The sequence below is a fragment of the Gekko japonicus genome, unplaced genomic scaffold (genome assembly GCF_001447785.1).
Source record: "Gekko japonicus isolate JY-2015 unplaced genomic scaffold, Gekko_japonicus_V1.1 scaffold421, whole genome shotgun sequence".
NCBI classification, from domain to species: Eukaryota; Metazoa; Chordata; class Lepidosauria; order Squamata; family Gekkonidae; genus Gekko; species Gekko japonicus.
The window spans coordinates 777,902-793,983 of NW_015164195.1; the positions used below are offsets into that span (position 1 = coordinate 777,902).

The 16,082-nt window shown below is 40.7% G+C and overlaps 1 protein-coding gene across 1 annotated transcript in view; it reads left to right on the forward strand.

Annotated features, from left to right (window-relative positions):
* Positions 1-16,082, forward strand: part of LOC107107942 (probable helicase with zinc finger domain) — a 94,064-nt gene that overhangs the window by 38,398 nt on the left and 39,584 nt on the right. Inside the window, exons 4-5 of the mRNA XM_015408309.1 lie at positions 7,679-7,823; positions 10,650-10,857. Coding sequence (XP_015263795.1) covers positions 7,679-7,823; positions 10,650-10,857 — 353 coding nt within the window. The remainder of the gene's footprint in view (positions 1-7,678; positions 7,824-10,649; positions 10,858-16,082) is intronic.

Sequence of the window (16,082 nt, forward strand, 5' to 3'; positions counted from 1 at the left end):
TGATATTGTTGCTGTTGCCTGGTGGATTTAAAATGCATGTTCAGGCAGCAACATCTGTGAATGGTTCCCCAGTCATTGGCGCCCCGTTCTGCCCTCCCTTTGAATCAAAATTACTAGGCACTGTGAAAAGTCCGGTCCTTACTCTGAATGTTCCCCTTCCGGCTTGTTGCCATTTTTTTAGGCAGGTAGTGATGTATGCATAAGCGGATCTTCATGCTAGGGTTTTGAAATACCACTTGTGCATTTATTTTTTACAGATATTTTACAGACATCGCTCTCGCAGGAGCTTCACAAAACTATGTTTTCCTTTTCAAAACTTCCAAAGAAAGACCCATGTGTGTTTCAGCATTTTTCTGCCTACAGCTTTGTGGCTAGGGAAGGGGTTAATTGAAAAGATCACTTTTTTCAAAGAGGGAAGGAGCCAGTCTGAGTATGATGGCCATGACTCCAGCTTCGCTCCAAGCTTTTAAATAAAAACACCAGCACACAGGACACAAGGGCTTCTCTTTTATTCTTTCCCCATGGCTTTGAAATGTTTGAAAGGTTGGATTTTTCCAAAGGAACAGTTTCAAAAACATTTTCCTCATGCTGGACTACATATCCCAGCAGCCTCCTCCAGCAATCCCGTTGGCCACCAGTTGCCACCATTCTGCCAGGAATTTGAAGTACTGCTTCCCATAAGCACTTATGCACATGCTCAATAGACAAATGGTTTTTAAAAGCTACCCGATCACCCCAGTCCATGGCTGCTGCATCTGTTCAATCAACCATGGGGTGAAAGTGCATTGAAGAAGATTAAGGGGGGAGATCTGATCAGAACTCTCTGTACAAAAAAGAGAGGATCCATTAGAAGAGGGACCACACCTGATCAAACTGCTCATCTGACCACAGCCTCTGTCTTTTCACTTCCCCAATAAGTGTTTGCCTAGTTCAGCCATAGCCCCTAAATTTTAGATTGATTAGGGTATAACAAAGAAGTGCAGCTCAGAAACAGTGATATGGAGTAACTTGATGAACAGACATGCAGCCCCAGGTAATCAAAACTACCTAGAGTATGACAGACCAGACTTCTTCCAGTCCCCCACATTCTATCAACCAAACTAGTCACTGAAGGTTTGGTCTTCTTTTAGATCAAGGCAAGCATAGGCTATTCTGGGAAGTTTTCATGGCCTAGGGGGTGTATAATGTTTGCTCAGCAAACATTTGACAGGAAGCAGGCAGGACAGGGGATTCCAGTTTCCTCTGCTTTCCCATGTGTCCCACCCACCAAAGCTAGCTACTACTCTCTGCCTATGTGATCTGAGAGTGATTCACTGAGCTGACTCCTTTTGTGTTATGCATGAGTGAATGTTTGGCTGAACAGAGAGGGTCAGGGTGCATGAAAAAGAGACACCCTCTATGAAATGTCAGGGGTCTCCATGTATACTTGGAGGAATGCTACTTTGATGCAGGAATTCTTCTCAGCTTGTAGAACTAGATTTGTTTTGTACAGGTGCTTTATGTGAAATTTGTTAAGCATATTCAGTTGTTCTGCTAATAAAACTAGGATTAATTTGAGACTTCCCCACCCTTCAAAGAACATATTCACCCCTAGCAAAGCAGGTTCTGGTTAGTTATGAGTAATGGACGAGGTTATGAGTAATGAGAGCCAGGGTGATATAATGATGGGTAGAGTACTGCACCAGGATCTTGGCGACTCAGGTTCTGATCCCGACAGTGGCATCAGACCTGGGCCAGTTGCATGGTCTCATCCTAACTTACTACACATGGTTGTTGTGAGAACAAAGCCATGTATTCTGCCCTAAGCTCCTTAGAGGAAAAACCAGGTGAAAATGTACAGTTTAGTAGTTGTATCACATGCTGAAATCTGTAAATTCCCTATGTGTGATAATTACATAGCCATAAACGGGCTCCTGGATGAATCTGCCATTTCCAGTTTGTAAGCCTGGTATTCTGATCTCAAACGATGTCCTTTAAACAAGCTGACAGCTTCATTCTCCCATGCTCTGGGACAGAACCTGAGCAAGCAGTCACAGGAATGCAGATACTGTGGGGAAAAGGGTGGCCCAGTGCATGCTGGGATTGTGCACAGAAATGTATTAATAGTTTGAATAACAGGAATTTGTACTACAGCCATTTATTAACTTCTGAAATAAAAAATATCTAGATATTAACAGAGCAGCAAGAATTAATACCAAGGAACAAAAAACTTCTAAAAATTAGGTGGCCTGTATCCTGCTACTTTGCTCAGTTAATTTAGAAGACTTCCCTGTAACTGAAGTGGCTCTTCCATGGGCCCTGGCTTTTCAAAGCGTCTCTTTCAACCAGGCTTTAGACTAAAGTTTTGTTGGTTTATAAGAGAACAATTTGAAAGAGAAATTCTTCTAATCCTCCCTTCATCTGTTGCAGTTTCATGAGGAACCCATACCCTTTCAAACCTGTCTTAAGGGCTAGAACATGTTTTTGAAAACAATGACAAGAGATTCTCAGAGTGTTGGATTCATTACCAAATTTTACATTTTCTACATCTCTGTTCTTTATTTGTGCAGTGTTTCTGCCAATTTAGGCTGCAGTCCTAAGAATACTTTCCCAGGAGTACACCTGCTTAGGGCTGCTTCCTGAATTTTCTCCAAGTGTAATAATTAATGCAATAATAATCATCTAATGTATTGAAGGTATGACTGTGAACATGGATAAAAATGTAGGTAATAAAGCTAGATTTTTATTAAAACATAGCTATTGCTTAACAGTTGATTGCCAGAAATGCAATTTATTTTTAATCTAGAAGTGGAAACTTGCATTTTGCTAATAGTTTCATGTTAGCCTTTGGACAAGGCCTGACAAACTGCTGTGCTTAGATAGATGCTCCCATGTAGGATGATGGACAGTATGTTCCCTTTCTGGAAAGATGGCATACAGTGCAACTCCAAAAGGCTCAAGGACCTAGTATTTCCCTTTAAGTTACAGCTATTCCATTTTTATAAACCCACAGGTTATTTTCAGTCATTTGTGTTTTGATGAAATAATGATTAGTTTCACTTAATGTTTATTCTTCACAAAGTAAATTGGTTTTCAACCACATGTCATACTTTTCTTGAGTTGCCAGCTGTCTACCGGCAATCATGCGGGGACTGGGAGGTGCAGAACCTCATGTGAACAGTGTCTAGCAATGCCAGATGATTTCTGGGTGTTTAACTGGATGTGATGTCTCCACATTGCCAGACACTCTAGGATTTCCCTGAAATTCTATGGCAAAACCATAGACTTTGGGAGAAATGCTAGGGCTTCTGGTGACACAGTGACATCACTTCCATTTACACAGCTAGAGATGATGTTTTGTCAATGCTGGATCTCCCCCCCCTTCCCCATCAGTATGTTGAATGATGGCAGGGAATGGGGGTGCTTCGGTAGGGATTTGCCTGCTAAAAGCAGACAAATGACACCTCTATACTTTTCTGTTGCCAAGTCATTGTGCATGGCAAGGCTCAGTCAGTTTCTAGAAATGTGACTTGGTGTTCTGTCATTTCACCATGGAGCTTGAAGACTGCCCACTATGTCCTTTCATCAAAGGCTCTGAATAATTAGCTGGGTGGATCAAAGAAGGTAAATATGATATGTTATGAGCCATAGATTAATTTATTTTGATAACAAAATTGTTTGATAGAGAGGGTTTTGAGTAATAACTATGAAGTGAAATGGGGGGGGAAAGGATGTTATTTTTATTTTGTGACTTTTATAACTAATAGACAACTCTGTTCTTAGATTTACTTATTCCTCTCTCTGTGTGTATGTGTATTAAACAAACAGCTGAATTTATTAGCACAATAATTACTAATGGCTTTGTATTCTGTGAAGGGGATAAGGAGATAACAGGTGAGAATCATATGTCTGGATGTTGCTGCAGCCCATACCTTCAGGTGCTTGATTCCATCCTCCAAGGGTGAATGAAAGAGAATGTTCCTATGCAGAAGCTCCTGTCTTCTCAGCAAGTTCTATTATCAGTTTCCCACCACCCCCATTGTCTAAGGCACATTCTTCTGTGGTCCAGGCTTAGGCTGCCCCATGCCTCTAGAACAGCCTCCTTGAAAATTAAATATTTGTTTGCCTTCTTTCCACCCAGCTAGAGCCATCAAGGCAGTGAACAATTAAACTCAATTTTTAAAACTCAAATTTTAACTCAAATTTTAAAAACATAACATAAAAACCAGCGATTTAAAACAAACATTAAAATCAGCTTTTTAAAACATATATGTGTGTGTATGTGTGTGTGTGTGTGTGATTATGTATATATAATCATCAATTAAAAAGCAAGAAAGGGGGGTCAGTTAGACAATGCCAGACAAAACAGAAGAGTCTTTACCCATTGGTGGGAGACTGTAATTGAGGGTGGGAGATGGATCTCCTTGGTGTGGGGTTGCCAGGTCTCCATCTATAGCGGAGGATCTCCCAATGGTAGCTGCCACCTGCTCTCACCAGCCAGCAGGCTGGGGCAAATGGTAAGGCAAAGACAGATGTTATGTTACGATAGGAATGTGAAATGAATCTGATATTGGAAGGATGAGGCTATATTTAGTATTTGCTGTGGCCCTCCCTTGGGAGGAGTGAGCTAAGTGAATAATTTTCATTGTAGAGAGTGGTTTCCTTTACATACAATGCAGAAGGGTAGGGGAGTGAGTGGTGGGATATTGTTTCTTTGGTGGAGTTGTGATTTTAATCTTTTTATATTGTGTCGTATGTTCTATATTTAGAGCTTATTTAGGGGTTGGTATAAGCACAACTGTAAACCACTTTGAGCCAACAGAATAGAACAGATTAATAAAGAAAGAATGATTCCATCCTCCATCCTCCATAGACCAAACTATATGAACAAGACCACAAAGAAGTTTAAGAATAAATTTCTGGTATTCACAGGTTTTATACCTGGAGACTGGGATTATTTATTTATAGTCCACTTTTCTCACTGAAATTCAAAGTGGATGACACAGTGTTAATCAATAACAGTTCAGACAAAGAGACATAAGTGCAGTGTAGGTCAATAGAATTAATGGGAGGAGACATAAAATAAGCAGCATACTGGGACCAGGATTATCAAAATCGGAGTGAGCACAATATATTAGGCATGATTCAGAATGTGGATATCATCAATAGAAAACAAAGAAATGACTGAAGAAAATGCTAGGGGAGAGTTTACATGTGTCACAGAACGGGGTTTATTATTTTTCCACAGCTTTCTGTCTATACCATTGATTCCCAATCTATGCTTCTTAGTTTTAAACATATATTGCATACCAGTATCTTATCTCACAGTTCCATTTGCTGATTCCTTCAATATGCTGAAATATACAAAGTATACAAGAAGAGGCCCACAGTGACTTGTGGGGCAGGAGAAATCCCATTACCCACATTTTCTTCCCACTTCCCCATATCTTGCCCCCCAACCCCTCCTATCACCACCACCATCACACAGCAAAAAAGGATTCTTTGGTTATGTTTGGAGCAAGAGAAAGAAAAGGAAGTGGTAGGCCCACTGTGGGGAGAGGAAAGTGGAATTTTAATAGGTGATGTAGAGAGGGCAGAACTGCTCATTTCCTCTTCTCTTGGAAGGGAAACAGTGCTCAATATGACAAAAAGAGAACAAATGTGGAAGGAAAAGAGTTGTACCCTAAGATAGGGTACATAAACAGCTAGCTTCTTTAAATGAGGAGTTGTACCCTAAGATAGGCACAGGGCTGGTACATAAACAGCTAGCTTCTTTAAATGAAATCAGGCCCTCAGGGCCAGATGAATTTATTTATTTATTTATTGTTTCGACTTACTACCCCGCTCTAATCCCCGAAGGGGTCTCTGAGCGGCTACAGTTACACATTATCCCTAACCTATGGCCACACTTTTTTCCGGGAGTGGGGACAATCCCTACCGGCACCCAGTGGTGCATCTGAAATTGCATCTGAAAGTACTAAAGGAATTTGTTGATGTAACTTCAGCTCCTCTGCCCATCATTTTTGAGAATTCTTGGAGAACAGGTGAGGTGCCAGAAGAGTGGAGGCAGGCAAATGTTGTCCCCATCTTCAAGAAGAAAAAAAGAAGGGAAAGGGGAATAGAGGAGATAATCATCAAACTTGCAGCAAATTTACAGTAGAAGACAGAATCAAGATTTAGGATGTTCTTGATAGGCTTGATGTTGTTGTTGTTCAGTCGCACAGTCGAGTCCAACAGAGATAAATGTAAAGTTCTATGTTTAGGTTGTGAAAAAATAAAATGCATAATTATAGGATGATGGAGACTTGTCTTGGGCAGTAGTGCATGCAAGAAGGATCTAGGGGTCTTAGTAGATCATACACTGGAGTCAGCAGTGTGATGAGGTAGCTAAAAAGGCAAATGCAATATTGGGCTGCATCAACAGAAGTGTAGTGTCCAGATCATGCAAAGTAATGGTATCACTTTACTTTGCTCCAGTTACACCTCTTTTGGAGTACTGTGTTCAGTTTTGGGCACCACAGAGTAAGAAGGATATTGACAAGCTGGAATGTGTCCACAGGAATGCAACAAAGATGGTGAGGGATCTAGGAGACAAGTCCTGTGTGGAAATGTTTAAGGAGCTGTGTATGTATAGCTTTGAGAGGAGACACCTGAGAGGTGATATGATAGCCATCTTCAAGTATTTCAAGGGTTTTTATATAAAGGATGGAGTGGAGTCATTTTCTGTTGTCTCAGAAGGTCGAACCAGAACCAATGGATTGAAATTAAATCAAACGTTCTTGGCTAAACATCAGGAAGAACTTCCTGACAGAGTGTTTCCTCAGTAGAACTGGCTTCTTCAGTTAAAAAAAAAATTTAAAAAAAAAGAACTGGCTTCTTCAGGAGGTGGTCAACTCTCCTTCTTTGGAAGCTTTTAAGCAGAGGCAAGATGGCCATCTGGAAACTGGAAATGTTCAATTTACATCCCAATTCCAAAAAAAGAAGACATCAAAGACTGCAGCAACTATTGGACTATTGCATTAATTTGGCACACGAGTAAAGTGATGCTCAAAATCTTACAGCAAAGATTATTACTGTATATGGAAAGTGAAATACCAGATGTTCAAGCTGGATTCAGAGAAGGAAGAGGCACTAGAGATCATATTGCAAATTTATGTTGAATATTCGAGCATACAAGAGAATTTCAGGAGAAAATTGGCTTGTGTTTTATAGATTGCAGCAAGTTAAATCTCTTCAAGATTAATTTCCTTAATTCTGGTAGACAACTTTCATTCAAGGTGGTCGGATGTATGTTCACGGCAAATCATACATGCAGCTACATTTGTGCAGACATGTCTAAACAATTTCTACTCAGCTGCTCATTCATCTGAGCCATGTTCAGGGGGCAGTAGCTCCCATCACATGCCTCTTTCCTCCCTCAGGGTTAGTTTGTGCATCTGTGCACCATCCTAAAAGGGCAGAGGGTGGTGTAACTCAGTGGCAGGGCATTAGTTATAGCATGGTCATAGGTCATGTTTTGGTTGTTTATTTTTATTGTTTCTTACTGACTTTTTGTTTTTGTTTTAGTGTTGTGACCCACCTCAAGCTGGTCTTGAGAGGTAGCATACAAATTTTCTAAATAAATAAATGTGCCATCTTGCAAATAAATCCTGCAGCCTCTGCCTTGAAGTTGCTGAAATCTTTCCCTTCTTGTATTCAGAATTTGCAATGATGAGGTGGATTATGGAGCAATGACCATACAGAAAGCCATACAACTCCTGTGTTCCTCAGATGAGAAGTACCAGGCCATGGGTGGTTACTACCTCCAGCATACCTGCTTTCAAGATGAATCTGCCAAGCAAGAGGTAAGATTATTCCTTATAATGATGCTTCACTTTTGTTTTTTTCTTTTTGGGTTTTGGGGTTTGTTTGTTTGTTTGTATTTTTTATGTGCAGGTGTGTGTGTGCGTGCGCGTGTGACTGTGTGTGCACCTGGAAGTCATGGCGACCTCCGGTGACTGACCTCTACAGGGGGGCTGGAGGATATTCAGAGAGGTGGCCTAATAAAGCTTACCCCCGCCTCCTGACTGCTGGTGTTCCAAGAAGGTCTCCCATCCGAGTACTTGCCAGAGTTGATGCTGCTTAGCTTCCAAGATCTGACAAGATTGGGCTTGTCTGGGCTATCCAGGTCAGGGCTGGTGCTTCACTTTTGTGTAGCTTTATGCTAAATGCTTAACTAGAACTTTAACGGAACTTGTGGCCCCAGTAGAAGAAAGGGTAAGTCACATTGGAAGAGAGAGGTTAGAAGCTGTTCATTCCACACTGAAAGGCAGTGATAACATTCTGGTGCTGTTGAGTCCACAACTGAAATGAATGAATCAGTAAATGCAGGTTGCAGTAGAGAATCAGACCACTGATCCATCTATCTCAGTACTGCTTTGACTAACAGTGGCTTTTAAGATCTGCTACAGAGATCCTTTTAACCAGGAACACCAGGAATTGAACCTGAGACCTTCTTTATACAAAGTATGTGCTCTGTCACTGAGATGTGGTCGTATCCCAATTTCATACTCATACATTATGCAAAACAGAATTATGCATCTCTGAGTTCCGCACAGAACTCAGAGATGCATAATTCTGTTTTGCATAATGTATGAGTATGAAATTGGGAAACGACCACATCTCCAGGAAAGTTCTGCACAGAACTCAGGGAAACCAAAGTTTTACAGAAAACTCTAAAATGATTTTTAAAATAACACCAAAAAATAGCTAGGAAGCCTGTGTACACATTTATATGAAAAAAAACTGCCCATTGTAAATCCATAGCAACCAAAACAAGGAATCTGCACATGTGCTTAGCACAGAGCTCCCAGATATACTGGCCAGGATGAAGAGGATAAGGAGGAGGGCACAGCAGTAATGGTAAGCAGTGGAAGGGAGTTTGGTGACATCAGTTGTGGATAAAGACGACAATGATCAATAGGAAGAGGGAAAGTAAGGAGGAAGAGAAGTAAGGTATTGTGGAAGAATTCTCTGTCCCACAATATCTTGCAAGTCTCTCACAAGAAAAAGAATAAGTATATATAAAGCCCTTTTTAGGGTTCCGCAAACATGATTGTGGTACACCCCTATAAAGCAGGCCAACATTGCTGTCATCTCCATATTGCAGGGGACCTCCCAGAACATAGGTCATTAGCCACCATACTACACTAGTTCTGTATGTGTTCACAATAGTTCAGATAAACAAAAACTAAAACTGTGCTATGAAAGTGTATGTTATGCCTGAAACGCAGATAATTCTGAGCAAATTCCTTGAGCATATTTTAGCAGATCTCAGTAAATGACAAATCCATTCACACATGAATGTTCTGTTCTGTATAGTGCTGTTCACTATCAGATATCATTTATGTCAGAAACTATACACAAAGTCTTTTAAAGTCACTGGCTCACACTAAGAGCTTGTCTCTTCAGCCAACCAACACAGTTTGTAGAGACATACCCAGACTTTTTACATCATATATCTAATTTCCTGGGAAAGGCCAGGATTCTCCCCCTGCCTCTTAGGTCCTTTCTGCACTTGAATCTCATCCCTGGTTTTATCAGAGTTCAACTCACAACACAATACCTTGCATTTATCTCTGGTTACAACAGCAGCCGTTTATCCCAGGACAAGTGTGGGGCAAAACCGGGGTGAACTCAGTGTAATGTGGAAACAAAAAATATCCCAAGATAATTACAGAGGGGAACTTGAGTATAGTGTAGAATGTAAAAATACCCCAAGATATTTAAAGGGGTGAACTCACGTGTAGTGTAGAATGTAAGGTCAGGGACAGGGTTGAACCAGGATTTAAGGTCTAGTGCGGAAAGGACCTTACTGACAGAAACCTGGGCTTGAAGGCTGGCAATAATGTTATGGTTGCCTAGCAATGGCCACTGAGGGCATTCGTTTCGTAAAACTACTGGTGCAGCTTCTATTATTTTGGAGGGCTTAAAAACATTTTTTAAAGATTTCAGTTGTTCTTACAAAGCTGGGGCTTTTCTCAGGTTTGTAGAAAGATGTGTCTGTTCGTGGCTCCAATCTCTGGAATTAAGTATCCACAGATCTGGCCACATGGAAAATTAGATACTGATGATATTTTCAAGAACTTAACTAGTCTACTTAGCATCTCGCTTGGGATAACTGTGAGTACTTTGTCATGTATTTGTTTCTATACATATAAAGATAGCTGCTTAACACAAACAGGAAATGAGCAGATGTTGTCTGCACACCATTTCATGTATTACACATAGGCTTTCCTGCTTTACTTCTCACCTTCCTAAATAGTATTATACAAATAGCATAAAACCATGCAGACTGAGGTGTGTCTAGATCAGACTTTTTGAATAAGCTACAGCAAAATGGGTAACCTTAAAGAAAAAAAGTTTTCAAGGAAACAGTATAAAAAGTATATAAGAAAATAGATAAATATAAGTTAGCTAATACTGACTTCAATAGATACGGAAAAAAAGCAATATCAGGCCAGCGATTTGTATTACAATGTTTTCAAAGAAGCTATTCCATTGACGATTTTTTACTAAAAGAAACAACAGTGCATCTTGGAAGCTGTATGCTAATTTTTATTTGTAGAAAAGGACAGCTGAGTTTTATGAGTGGCTTGGATCAGAGGGTACTTCATGATTTTCTCTTGCAGGTCTACCGACTTAGTGGCATTGCCAAACTTGTTGAACTCCTCCGCAGTCCAGATGAAAATGTGCAGCAAGCTGCAGCAGGGGCCCTTCGAAACTTAGTCTTCAGAAATCCAACCAACAAGTTAGAAACCCGACGGCAGAATGGAATTCGAGAGTGTGTAAGCCTCCTGAGAAGAACTGGAAACACAGAAATACAGAAACAATTGACAGGTACCTGCACCCATTTAGAACAATGTAAAAGCAACTGAGTGAATGAATGACTCTGAAGATATATATCAGTGGAGGTGTTTTAATGAGATCTGGGGCATCTGAAGACCTTAAAGCAAGGGGGGAAATGTTAGGGTTACCAGCAGAAGAAAGGATTTTCAAGTGGTTAATCATATCCTTTAGCAGATCAATCAATAAATCAAATGCATATTAACAAACCTCAATATATGTACCTTTTTGATTTGTTGGAGGAACTAGAAGATAAGTATTTATGTACTTATGTAATTTATTTATATTCTGCTTTCCTTCCCAATGAGGGCCCTTGATGACTCATTGGGGGGGGATCAACAAAAACAGGAAAAGGGAAGGAACCTTCTGAATGCTAAGCCGGTCTTCCTCTCCCTGCTAGCCAATGTTCTTCCCAGCTCTAGGCTACAACCCTCAGGCTAAGAGCCAAGGCCAAGACTCCTTCAGCTCACAACTCTGGGTTCCCCCAAAACCTTAAGTACCTGTGAGCAGAGCAGAGGAAAACAAATTCAGTGAGGTGTTATTCAGTGGCTGCTAGCTAGCAGGATCTTCCCAAGTTCCTCCCTTTCCAGGAAACTATTTTAAGGAAAGTCTATCTTTCATATTTGGACTGTATTTCCATTTAAATGTATGCAGTTATATGGAACACTGCTAAAACAGAGTGATGGTAGGATTTCATATAGACATGTGTGAAACCCTATGGAATTTTGTATTCTGCCTCCATGCACTTTGAATAGCCTCAGAAAGTCTCTAGAACATCTCAAATATCCTCACTTTTTTGGGGGGAAACTTTGGTTCATGTTTTTTTTTCCTGATAAATAAGATATAACTGAACATAAGAAAAGTTTGGGCTATTTGTTTGGATCCAACCAATTTCTTTTTTTTAAGCTGATGGAGAGGTTCCATTTGATCAAACAAGGCCATGCAGGGGTCATGAGCCCTGCATGTACAAAAGCCATGTGAGATGAGGACAGTAGAAATGAGGGGAACTGGGTTAGGCTGAGTGAAAAATCTGGCTGAATCCAACCCATTGTCTATACCAAATAACAGTGTCAGCATTAAACACATATGAAGCTGTGTTATTGTTGGTGTTAGAATGTTGGTCTATCAAGGTCAGTATCTTTGTTTTCTCTTTCTTTTGGTGAGTATTTCCAAGTTTTTGCCAGGGTCAGCCCTGCTTAGCTTCCAAAATCTGACAAGATCAGGCTTGCCTGGGCTATCCAGGTCAGGGCTATCCAGGTCAGTATTGTCTATTCAGACTGGCAGTAGTTGTCTAGGATCTCAGGCAGGGGTTTTTCACATCACCTACTATCTGATCCTTTCAGCTGGTAATGCCAGGGATTTAACATGTGCCTTCTGCTTACAAAGCTGATGTTCTATCACTGAGCCACAGCCTCACGCCTTAAAACTGAACCAGGAAGATTATCACAGCTTCCCTAATTTAACTTGTAGTTTGCACTGTCTTTGTGTGTCTTCCTCTTCCTTTAAATTCCTGTCCAACACACTATTGTAACAAAGGTTTTCCTGAACCTTCCTACCATCCCTTCTTTCCTCCATAATTCTTCCTCACTATTTACTTTCTTTCTTTCTTTAATGAATCCATTCTTATAGCCCAGTGGCTTTGAACAGCTCACACTGATTAGCCAGATAAATTAAAATCCACTAAATATCAACCCTCCCATTTTTATGTTTAATAACAATCAACAAAATTTTTACTACTGCCAGGGTAGTTTTAACTTTTGTTCTGGCCAATAATTTAAGAATCCACCCACTATTTCCTGTAAATTCTTAATCTCTTGTATTCATTTTCTTACCCTTTAATGGAGATTCTAAAGCATTTGAAGCAAGAGTCTGCAGGTTTTCTGCTACACATAGCTTTTGGTTAATGCTATATCAATCATGAATAGTTGCAAAAATTATGATAACTTTGCTACCAATTGAAAAATGAAGCCCACTTATTAACCAGTCTTCTAGCTACAGTATTGTCCTACCATCTAGTAGAACTGGATCTTGAATTACTCAGGTTTAGGTTTTAGCCAAACTCGAATTGTTTTCTTGTGTTCTTTTGTATATTCTCTCTAAATATGTTTTCAAGAGCTGGTGCCATCTAGAACAGTAGAGAGTAGCTACCCCGGTGCATACTATATCTATTTTTGCAGGCAATCTCTGAAGAAGTTGATCTGTTTGGCTTGTCACTATCCAAGTTAAACACCTGTGCAGTAGCTGTGGGACTAGAGCTCACATCAGGTTGTATGAGACTCTACCTGTGTGAAACACAGCCAGTTGCTCTGTACTGTATTGCACTGAACCAGGCTCAAACCGCTCATACACAGCCAAACGATCCATGAAAAGTTGCCTCACTTTCATGGTGAACAGAAAATGAGCTGAATTGGCAGGCATTTGAGTATCCTTGCTCCTGATATCAGCTTCACTGGTAGGATAGACTGATTAAACTAAGTCTAAATAGTAGGAGCCTGAATTTGTTGATGTCATTTCAGTCTATTGTTATCAGTTTCTCTCCTTAACATTTCCAGCTTCATTTGCCCTTCTGTGCTCTCCTCCTAGTGTCTGTTTATTTTCCTAACCTCTGTCTGTTTTCCTCTGATAAAAGTTAAATACACAGTATAAAGTATGAACCACAAAATAGAAACTGTGTAAAATTCCTCTAGCTGTAACTTATAAAGAATGCTTGATAAATACTTTCAAAAATCAACAAAATGTGTAATTAATTATTTAGAAATATTATACTTTCACACACAAGGGGAAACAATAACATGAACAGGAAATCAATCCACAACAGAGTTTGTTGGAGCCTGTCACAAAATAACCGACTAAAATATTTGTCCGTGCATTCACCCAAGATCATGCCAATATGGAGCGATCCAACAATCTACGTTCAATGTTGGATATTGACTTGCTGGTGGTCTCTGATTATGACGGTCCCAGCCTCTAACAGGCGAGCTAGCTATTATTAACTGTGTTTCACCAAGGCTTCCTCTAAGTTGGAACCGCTTTCCAAAAGGCATCAGTAACATTCTGTGTGTGAAATCAGGAAAAATACTTCTCAAAGCACTTACGCTGCAAAAAAACTTTCCATTCAACAGTGCTGTCATTGGAAAGGGTTTTTTGCAGCATAAGTTCTTTAAGAAGCATTTTTCCAGATAGATGATAGATTTATTTATTTATTAGTGCACTTCTACCCTGCTCTCCCCGTGGGCTCAGGGCGGCTCACAACAGGGCACCATGTGTCGACACATAAAAACAGGATAAAACAATCACATATCAACCAATAAAGTGCTCAGTAATTTCAATCTATCAGTTAAGCAAGATGGTATCCCCAAGATGTTACATACCAATGTCAGTCCTTCACTAGAGGTGGATAATGTTCCATAGATGTTGCTCGTCCCCATCCAGCGGAACCAATCTGCAGCAATACCGTGATTTAATCTTCATAGGGCTGTCCCCTTACCCCGTTGTTACCAATACAATTGGTGGTGGTGATAGTGGTAGTGGCGGCTCCTAATCAAAGGCCTGGCAGAAGAGCTCCATCTTGCAGGCCCTGCAGAACTGTGAGAGGTCCCGCAGGGCCCTGATCTCCTCCGGGAGCTCATTCTACCAGGTAGGAGCCACCACTGAAAAGGACCTAGCCCTAGTTGCAGCAAGCCTGGCCTCCCTATGTTGACGATGTTGAGTCCCAGACTGAAGTGCTCTTCGGGGTATATGTGGGGAAAGGCAGTCCCTCAGGTATGTCAGACCCTGGCCATATAGGGCTTTAAAGATAAGTACCAGCACTTTGAAGTGAATCCAGTATGCTATTGGCAGCCAGTGCAGTGCTTTCAGCACAGGCCAGATATGCTCCCATCTAGGGAGGCCCATCAACAGCCCGGCCGCAGTATTCTGCACTAGCTGCAGCTTCCGGATTTGCAACAAAGGCAGCCCCATGTAGAGAGCGTTACAGTAGTTTAACCTCGAGGTGACCATCACGTGGATCACTGTAGCCAGGTCATCGTGGTCGAGGAAAGGAACCAACTGCCGAAGCAGCCGAAATGGTAAAAGGCCGATTTGGCAGTGGCTGCCCCCTGGGCCTCCATGGTTAAGGAGGGATCCAGGAGCACTCCCAAACTCCTATCCTCCAATGCTGGCACCAAAGGTGCCCCATCGAAGGTTGGAAAAGGGATCCCCAACCCCGGACCGACCTGACTCAAGCACAGGACCTCTGACTTTGCTGGGTTTAATTTCAGCCGGCTCAACCTGAGCCACCCAGCCACGGCCTGCAAAGCCCAGTACAGATCTTCTGGGTCAGAGTCCAACCAGCCGCCCAATATCAGATAGATGATAGATAGATATGAGATCCCATATGTGAGTATGTGTCTTTTTGTGAAGCATAGAACTTGTGTATGGAATCTGGGCCAGGAACACAAGATTCTGTGACTGGCTAAAGTAGGCAGATAGAACTTCAAAGTGTGTATATGTTTGAAAGAACAATGGTAAAATAAGTAAACCTGTCTTTTAACATGCTTAAAAATTGGATACTAAAAAATTGGACACAAATCCCTCCTTCCTGTGTGAAAAAAAAGATTGTATCAACAAAAAGGGGGGATCCCTAATATTAGAGCATATTAAGTAGCCAAATTAACATCTCTAGTGGAACTGGCACACCCTAATGTCTTTTTGGATGCAGAACAGAACATTCTAAACTGTGACATACCCAAGATTATTTGGTTTTAAGAGAGGGCTTGGAGAATGAAATATATAAATTTCTATCTGTCTTTTCTCTTCTAAATACTTTATATAAACTTAAATCAAAAGTAGCCCTGGGACAGTCTGAATTATTATCCTTTTATATAATGATCAGCTTCAGCTGGGGTCAGAACACATGTCTACTTTTAAACTTCAGAAGAATGCTACTTAACACATTTTTAGAAAATGTGTAGCTAAGGGATTTGCACTGGTTTAATGATGAAGTAGTGGGTAGAATGGGAGACATTAGATAATTTAAAAAAATATTTACAGCTTAAGGATGTGTTTTGCGTTGGAGATGACATGGGCCTTTATGAGATAAAATTCTCTTTGGAAAAAAATAATGGAATCTGTTGTGATGAAAATTTAAGAAGCAGAGTTTATGAGTGGCTGACAAGTCTAGATAACACAATTGATTTTGTTAGAAAACTTGGGAAAGGTTTGGCTTTTACTATTCCTGC